This window comes from Trichogramma pretiosum, unplaced genomic scaffold (assembly GCF_000599845.2).
Source record: "Trichogramma pretiosum strain Unisexual culture from Peru unplaced genomic scaffold, Tpre_2.0 scaffold30, whole genome shotgun sequence".
NCBI classification, from domain to species: domain Eukaryota; kingdom Metazoa; phylum Arthropoda; class Insecta; order Hymenoptera; family Trichogrammatidae; genus Trichogramma; species Trichogramma pretiosum.
In genome coordinates this window covers 1,268,778-1,277,868 of record NW_019641675.1, presented here as the reverse complement: position 1 = coordinate 1,277,868, position 9,091 = coordinate 1,268,778, and the positions used below count along the sequence as shown (strand labels likewise).

At 35.7% G+C, this 9,091-nt stretch overlaps 5 protein-coding genes across 5 annotated transcripts; all 5 read right to left on the bottom strand.

Moving 5' to 3' along the window:
* Positions 1–80: 80 nt before the first annotated feature.
* On the bottom strand, positions 81–1,355 carry LOC111694036 (speckle-type POZ protein A-like). Its single transcript, XM_023460684.1, has one exon. The coding sequence runs from the start codon at positions 1,207–1,209 to the stop codon at positions 223–225; it is 987 nt and encodes a 328-aa protein (XP_023316452.1). The 5' UTR covers positions 1,210–1,355; the 3' UTR covers positions 81–222.
* A 1,016-nt stretch (positions 1,356–2,371) lies between these two features.
* LOC106653006 (kelch repeat and BTB domain-containing protein 8-like) lies at positions 2,372–3,295 on the bottom strand. The gene has a single exon (XM_023460628.1). It carries the CDS (start codon positions 3,293–3,295, stop codon positions 2,372–2,374), a length of 924 nt encoding a protein of 307 aa, XP_023316396.1.
* A 1,006-nt stretch (positions 3,296–4,301) lies between these two features.
* On the bottom strand, positions 4,302–4,868 carry LOC106653005 (speckle-type POZ protein-like). Its single transcript, XM_014372217.2, has one exon. It carries the CDS (start codon positions 4,866–4,868, stop codon positions 4,302–4,304), a length of 567 nt encoding a protein of 188 aa, XP_014227703.2.
* A 1,395-nt stretch (positions 4,869–6,263) lies between these two features.
* On the bottom strand, positions 6,264–7,268 carry LOC106653004 (kelch-like protein 13). Its single transcript, XM_014372215.1, has one exon. It carries the CDS (start codon positions 7,266–7,268, stop codon positions 6,264–6,266), a length of 1,005 nt encoding a protein of 334 aa, XP_014227701.1.
* Positions 7,269–7,939: 671 nt separating this feature from the next.
* On the bottom strand, positions 7,940–8,914 carry LOC106653003 (protein maternal effect lethal 26-like). The gene has a single exon (XM_014372214.1). It carries the CDS (start codon positions 8,912–8,914, stop codon positions 7,940–7,942), a length of 975 nt encoding a protein of 324 aa, XP_014227700.1.
* Positions 8,915–9,091: the final 177 nt, after the last annotated feature.

Here is a 9,091-nt window from a genome sequence, read left to right as displayed (position 1 = left end):
TCAAGTCAAAAATGTAATTGTGTAACTGTCATGAAATAACGTTACGCTTGGAAGACAACATTTTCAACAATGGCTTTTTATTTTGATCAGAAATACGATAGTAACATATTTTCAAACTAACGTGGATGACGTGGCACATAATTATATTATTAATAACAAATAAAACGAAAATATATTATTATTGACAAATAAAATGAAAATGTATGTAAAAAATCTTTTAGGTCATTTCGTAAAAGATGTTTCCCTACCGAAAATTATATTTTTTACATCAGAATCTGAAGATGCGCAAACATGCAGTTTTACAAAATCCACTGCTTTTTTTTCCAAATATTTCGCACCATGCTTATCAGCAACCTTCAAAATATCTACAGCATTTGCAGAGGACAGCTTTGAACTTAAAGTTTTTTCGCATCTATTTTTCAATTCTCCAAGCTGATATTTGTCAGCAGCTACTAATAGATCAGTAATGATGGCAATTTCATCATTTTCGATATTACCAGTATAAATATATCGTAGCATCTCGACTACAGCTTCAAAATTGATATCGACCATATTAACTGTTTGGCTTTCTTTTTCCAACATATCGTGGCTGAACATGGCATTGAATACTGGACTGGCAGCAGCGAGCATCAGTCTGTGCGCTGGGATTTCCTTTCCACATGCAGCTCGTAGCATGACATCACTGAATTTTTTGTCAAGAAGCACCCCACCGAACTTCAGTTTCGGTACTTCGTTTGCATCGACGGATTCATAGTTCAGCAGATTCTTTTGTTCTCCCACGAAAACTGACAATTCACAACGAAAAATGACGCTACCGTTGGACGAAATGAATTCATTCATATCTTCAAAGGGAACTTCGAATATTGTACATGAAAAAGTCGTATTTAAAGAAGTAGAATTTTCTAGACTATGAACAATCATATCATCCTTAATAACTGTTAGCTTGTATTTGAGGGGTAAAAGATCAATGCTTTTTTCGCAATATAGATCTAACCTTGTAAAGTTGACATGTTTATTTTGAACCATCTTTTGAATTTCGTTTAATTCTAACGTGAACTGGTTTTGACCATCTTTGCCGACATGGAATTCTGGCGATATTAATTGCATTCCATCTTCGCAGAGCGTTGAATAATCACTTATTACCCACGTAAAATCGCAATACTCTCTATCGAAGTATGTATAGCCTGTAAATTTATTGGCACTTGACATTTTTTTACACTCTGGGAAGATCTTGAAAATGATTAAATGTTTCTCAATTCGTTGGAATCTTTTATCACGCACACTTAAATTGCTGCGTCGGTCTACTGCGGTTGTTAGTTGGACGAGTCAGTACTGGCTAGCTTTACATATGCGTTATACAAGACTAGACTGTCACTGCAGTCCCGAGTTCCGACTTCCGACTCGCGAGCCTCGAGTGGCGCCAGGAGAATCGCTCAGCGGTGATCTTTGATACTATCCCGTCGATTTAAATAAATCATTTGTTTCGCCGTGTTTATTGAGATGTGTCGATAATGTATAATTTAAAAATTATTGCGACGCTCTTTGCATTTTCGGGCATCGATAATTTTGATCAGCAAATAATGTACTGTCAGTCACGCGGGAATCGTACAATGAGTATTTAATGTATTTCAAAGATGTGCTTTTAAAAGAAGATAATCCATGCTTCGACGAGAAAAACAATGAAAAAAGACTCGAATTTTTTCCACGCAGCATTCCGAGAGAATGGTATGCGGTCAATGTATGCTTTATGTCGCGCTGTTTTGCTAAGGAGTTGTGTTTACATTATAGAAGATGTTCGAAATACATGGGAAAATGGAGTCGAAGTAGAGCATGTGTATGTATTGTAAATACGAGTCCCTATAGTAGGTGCGATTCATTGGACGATCTGCAGCGTTTCGAGGAAGTTTTCTGAATTTTAAAAGTACATCCTCGTGTTTACGTACTTACTCATAATACGCGAGATCGAGTGTCGAATTGTAGCTTTATCAACACAGCATACTCGGTAAATCACTGCGCGAAAATTCCGCTTCGTAGCTCATTTTCTATCTTACTCTTTCCATCATCGTCGTGACTGCTTATTCGTTCATCTGTTTTTCTCGACGCACAAATCAGCCTAACAGTTCGACGTCATAACATCGATGACGAGTCAGCTCGATACCTATACGATAATTTAACATGTGGCGAGTACTATTGAATATTGAAACGAAAGGTTATTATAAATTACAACTAAGGTATTTTATTTTTATCAGAAGTACATAACAGCATTTTTTTAAATTAAAGTAGGTAACAATTAATAATTGACGTAGGGGTAATTCGAGCTTGAAAAAAATGTACAAAGCATGTTTCAGATTATTTTGAAAAAGATTTTCTTTTAACAAAGAAATAAATTTGTTATATCTGAATCTGGAGATGCATTTATATATGACTTTATAAAATCAACTGCTTTTTTCTCCAAATATTTCGTGCCATACTTGCTAGCCACTTTCAAAATTTCCACAACATTTTCATGGCATATTTTGGAGCTTAATATTATGGCACACTTATTTTTTAAATCTTCAAGCTGATACTTGTCAGCGACTGCCAAAAGGTCATTTGTCAGGGAAACTTCGTTGCTTCCAACACTACCTGTGTACATGTAACGTAACATTTCAACTGCTGCTTCATGACTAACGTCCGTCATTTCCACCAATTTGTTTTGATTTTCCATCATATCATGAGTAAACATGGCTTTGAATACTGAACTGGCAGCAGCGAGCACGACCCTATGTGCTGGAATTTCCTTTCCACATGCCGTTCTTAGCTTAACATCACTCAAACTTTCATCAAGATACATCCAATCAAAGTTCAGTTTTGGTACCTCGTTTGTTATGGCGGATTCGTAGAATAATTCACAGCGAATATGTATATCATCCTTGGATGAAATCAATCCTTCGATCTCCGTTTGGGTCTTGCTTAGAACCAGTGTTTCGCTACGATTCGTAGAAAAAGTACAACAATCTGTTCGAGCATCAATAACTTCGCCACGCTTGATTATTGATATGTTATATTTACACATTAATAATGGCGAATTTTTATTTGAACAGTGAAGAATTAAACGCCAAACTCTTTTGCAAGACACATCAGCACTGTCCCAAAATTTGCCTCTGTGGAATTCCAATTCAAATTTTTGTCCTACATTACCAAACTCGGTTGATCGTACAACATTATTGTGCAGCATTAATGGTAATTCACTCGAAAATACCCACGTAAAAATGTTGCCTTCTTCACTTGTTTGCAAGGAGCCGATAACTGACATGTTACACTTTGAGAAAAACCTTAGAAAGATTTAATTACGCCTTGAATCGTTTGGAAATTTTATTATACTCGCACGAAAAATTATTAATAGTTGATATAATATACGTCGTAGCGACGATCCGCTGACTGATCACGACTGATCGTAGCACAACTGAACAAGTCAAGACTCGTATTGCTTGCGAGTAGAACGTTTTTAAAACTGATCAAAAGAAGACCTCGTTCCCTTTCCTCTGAACGACTGCCTCACTGCGCTGCGAACGACAAACGGATTTTCTAATCTGCGCGATTCGGGATTCGGGAACCTCAAGTACCGTCATCAGCGTCGCTTAGTGGATATCTCGAGAACTACCGTGATGATTTGACGGGATCATTCATTTTGTGGGCTATATTTAGAAAAACATATCAGCTATATCATCAGTATAATTAAAAAAATTAATATGAAATTATTTATCTTCTCGGGCATCGACGGTTTTGAAATAATTAGCACATGTATTGTCAACCGCTTGAGGTCCACGTAAATTTAAAGTCAACAGCAGAGAGACAGAGAAAAACTATAATTCCATGTTGGAGTCAGCCTGGAAGTGGGTCGAGTGCTGTAATGTTTATGTAATTATTATGTTTAATTATTATATTACAATAGTGGTAATGTATAATAATTACAATTTTGACATTAAATGTTGAAATTTATTTTCTCAAATAATTTTTTATTTTTATTACGAGTTGGATAATAATATAAAGTTTTCACATGAGTAAATATAAAATAATTTAAATACGATAAGAATTAAACATTTTTTGCAAAGCATCTATAAGGTTAATTCGAAAAAAGTTGTTCCATATTGAGAATCATGCCAGCCACGTCGTCAGTGTCTGAAGACTGAAGTAACAACATCATGTTTTGAAAATGCAAAGTGCATAAAAAACAACTAGAGTACGATTAAAACTTGAAAGTATATTATATGAAATTCAAATGAACTTTCAAATGAAAATTCTTCAATTTGACATTTGTCCTAGAACTTGTTAATATGTAATTTAATAAAATCAGCTGCTTTTTGTTTCAAACAATCCATGTTATATTTAACAGCTACCGAAAGAGTCTCAATGCCATTTCCAGTCGATAATTTGGCGCTTAATATTTCTCCGCACTTATTTTTCAATTCTTCAAGTTGGTACTTATCAGCGGCCGCCAAAAGGTCAATAGTTAACGGAAACTCGCTAGTTTCAACACTACCTGTGTATATGTATCGTAGCATCTCGACAGTAGCTTCATGGCTAATATCAATCATATCAACTAATTGACTTTTATTTTCCAACATGTCATGGTTGAACATGGCTTTGAATACTGGACTGGCAGTTGCGAGCACGACCCTATGTGATGGAATTTCTTTTCCACATGCTGTTTTTAGTTTAACATCACTCAAACCTTTATCGAGAAATACCCAGTTGAAGTTTAGTTTTGGTGACAGTACTTGATCAATTTTATTCGGTTCATTATTCAATAAACTTGTTACACTTCCCGTAGAAACTTTCAATTCACAGTGAAAAATTACGGTGTCCGATGAAATGAATTCATTCATTTCGTCTGTGGAAATGTTAAAAATCTCTATAAAAGAAGGTAGTTGATGACATCTTCGGCAATCCATTTGGGTGTAAACAATTTGGCCATCCTTGATAACTGATATCTTGTATTTATACAGTAAATTTTCGATCTTTTCGTAGCAACGTATATATAACTTTGAATAATCTATACTTTCTCCAGAACTATTATATTTCGACAGAAGTGACAATTGAAACTTCAATTGATTGGAACCGACACTGAATATCGGCGACCTGATGAAAGAGCGTACCTTTTCACGAACCATCACGAAATTATTAATTACCCACTTAAAATCGCAATCTTCGGCTGTATCAATGTCCGTACAGCCTATAATTTTCTGGACGCTCGACATTTCACACTGTGAAAATAACTCGAAAATCTATTCGGACCGCACTCACGAAATGTTGGACAATAGAGATATGTAACGTGTCTACCGCCTGTGTACGACGATCGCTGACTATACGACTGACCGCTGTACGAAGCAAGACTTGTAGGGGTACTGCTAGATTTGCGTTCTAGAAAAGATCAACAGTGCCCTTTGTTGCTTTCGTTTCAAACTTCCAACCAATCGCCTGCGCCATGACGAGAACGTGAGCGGTGTGGCCGGCGATGAGTCTCGAGTCAGACTCCGTGAGCACGTTCAATGGACAACTCGAGAACTACTTCGTCGATTCCAGAAATCATTCGTTTTTTCCTTGGTTTTATAGATCGAATAAATACATCTCGGTCAATCGTAGCCTTAAAAATGAATGCGAATCTTTCTGTAGGCATCAGCATTTTTAATAAATATTTAATAAATATGGCACGCAAGGCCTAAGTATATATTTTATGTATTATGGTACATATAATAATGTGAACATATACACGAATGAGAAGGTTTGATTTTTAAGTCACGAGACAGGCGAAAGGCTTCAAATTTCTTGCAAGAGTCAGCGCGGCCACGCTGACCGCTTTATAGAGAAGGTCGTGTTGTCGGTGTTATGTTACGGTATACACAAGGCACAGGGTCGTCAGACAATTGGCAGTATAAGTATTTCAAGGAGAAAAACATGGCATAGTCAAATCGACACAACATCCTTCCCTCTGATTACAGCACGAAAATTCCATTCAGCATTTGATTTTCTTTCTCTGTTGCGCAGCAGGTCGCCGTGATTGATCGCGATGTGTCATTCAAACAGCAAGTTTTATACATTAATTTTAGTTCATGTGCACGATTGCGGTATGTCGGGTAGAGTGAAGTAAATTTAAACGATATCGATCGAGATTTTTATTTTGATCAAAATTACCTAACAAGCAGACACTTTTAGAATTCAATTATGAACAAAAATATGAGTAAAATTAAAAATTAAAAGAGACAATTTCGCAAGTTTTTACATTATTTTGAAACAATTTGGGCTATACTAAGAATCTTATTACTTATTTCTTCATAGTTCAATAATGGTCCATTTAAAATACTCCTAATAAAATCGACTGATTTTTTTTTCAAATATTTCCCCCTGTATGTATCACTAATTTTTAGCATCTCAACGGCATTTACGTAAGAAGATAACTGAAAGCTCAATATTTTTTCGCACCTATATTTCAAGTCATCAAGTTGATACTTGTCAGAAACTGCCAATAGCTCAGTTGTCAAGGAATTTTCATCATTTCCAACATCACCTGTGTAGATGTATCGCAGCATTTCGACTGCAGCTTCATAACTAACATCGATCATGTCAATTATTTGACTTTGTTTTTCTAGCATATCATGGTTGAACATGGCTTTGAATACTGGACTGGCAGTAGCAAGCATGATTTTATGCGCAGGAATTTCCTTTTCAGATGCAGTTCGTAGCGTCACATCGCTCAAATCTTTATTAAGAAATATGCAATCGAAATTGTATTTGGGTACCGTTTGTGCCAAATCATACTTGAGAAACGGCTCTATATTTTCCGTAGCAAATGTTAATTTGCAGCGAATATGCACATCGTAACTGTATATAATCTCTTGATCGATCTTCATTGAGGGCATATTGAAAATCAATGCTTCACTACAATTCGTAGAAAATGTACAATAATCTGTGCGAGCATCAATAATTTCACCATCCATGATTACTGATATGCTGTATTTACACATTAATGATGAGTTTTCTTTAAGGTAGCATAGAAATAATCGGATACTTTCTCTTATTATATTAGGTTGTAAAGAACGATCTAGAGATTGACATTTGTGGAGTTCCAATCGAAATTTTTTGTCATCGTCATTACTCATATTAATCATGGGCGATACTACTATTCCTTTTGTCAACGACAACAAGAAATCTCTTGATATTACCCAAGTAAAAATGTCATTTTCATTGCGTTTCAAGCAGCCACAGTAGTGTAGTGGTTCAGTTGTCATGTTACACTTTGTCTTGAAAACATTCAGTTACTTTACCAGCTGTACAGGATTTTTATCACACTAGCAGAAACTTTTAGGCCATACCTATATGCACACACGCACACATAAACACTATATACTGTACGTAACAATTCACTGACTGACTGTGCGGCTAAACGTTGTACATAATAAGTCAAGACTGTTGCGTTCTAAAACAGATGAGTGTTGGCGCTACTAGACGACTGTTGTTTATCGCGACGCGGGCCTTGGAATGATATCAGAAGTATCACTTATCGGAGAACTCGAGTGGCTTGGTCGATTCAAAGAAATGATTCGTTTTATTGCGGGTTTATTTACATCAAAGCATAGGTTCGATCGTCGTCTGTAACGATCATAATTTTAAAATTTATAGTACGGTGCTTTCTGCAGGCCCTTTGGATAAGCACGTGTTGTATCGTATGTCGTGCATAGAATTGGCCCCGTCTTGGTCGACAAATATACCGAAAAATAAATAAAAATACTTCAGGATTGAAAATAACAAGAGAGATAGGTAAAAACATTTAGATCTTATTGAATGTTTATTTTTATTAAAATTGCATAGAAATTTAGTGCTTTCTTGTTGAAGTAAATAAACAGAAATAGTAAAATAAAAATACTGAAAATTACTAAACTGTTCAAACCACAATTCGAAATTACTCATGAGAAACATATAAACTGAGAAGCATATTACTTATTTCGTCAAAATCCAGTGATCCTTTTTCACTTCCTTTAACAAATTCAACTGCTTCTTTTTTCAAAAGGTTCAAACTGTATTTATCAGCTATCGCAAGAGTCTGAATAACATTTTCAGAGGATAGTTTAGACCTCAATACTTCTCCGCACTTATTTATCAATTCTTCAAGTTGATATTTGTCAGCAGCCGCCAAAACATCAGAAGCCAAGGAAAAGTCGTTATTTTTAATATTACCGGTGTAAATGTATCGCCAAATCTCAAATGCTACATCATAACTAACTTCAGTCAGATTTATCGATTGGTTTTTGTTTTTTAACGGATCATTACTCAGCATGGTTTTGAACACTGGACTTGCTGCAGCGAGCACAGTCCTATGCGCTGGTATTTTTTTCCCACAATCAGTACTAAGCACGACGTCACTGCACTCACTAAGAAATATCCAGTCGAACTTTAGTACCAGTGGCAAATTTTCACTGCTATTGGTGGTCAAGTCAGAGTCTCGACATGATGTTTCGATCGCCCTTGATAATTCTAGTTCACATCGAATTGTAGTAGTTTTAATGGATCCAAAGTAGTAAGGAATTCCAAGTAAAAAAGTACTTGTGTCTGTTCCTTTATTTACTTTAAACGTATTACAAATATTATTCGGCATAACATCTTCTCCGTCCACGTCAATTGATATAGTGCATCGACAAACGAACTCATTCACAATATTTTGGCTGCATAAATATAATTTTCTATTAAATCCCTTAGTTCCACTTGGGCCCATCAATCGTAAATAAAATTTTTCATTAGATTCAATACTGAATATTTGTGAATCTAAATACGTATCTCCTCCACATTTTTCTAATTCAATGTTATCAATTATCTGCATGAAATAACAATCTTCACTAGCAAGGAGCGAATGGCCCGCAGCTTCATTGACGTTTGTCATTTCTTAAACGAACTGGAAAAATGTCAAAGAAGTTTAGTTATCACTCAATTTAAGACACTCTAGACTTTTATCCTGCACGCATAAAATGTTTGACAGTATAGGTGTGACTACGATAATCTCACCAGTTCCCGAGGCAAAAGTTAACGACGTTCTGAAATCAATATAAAAACGACCGTT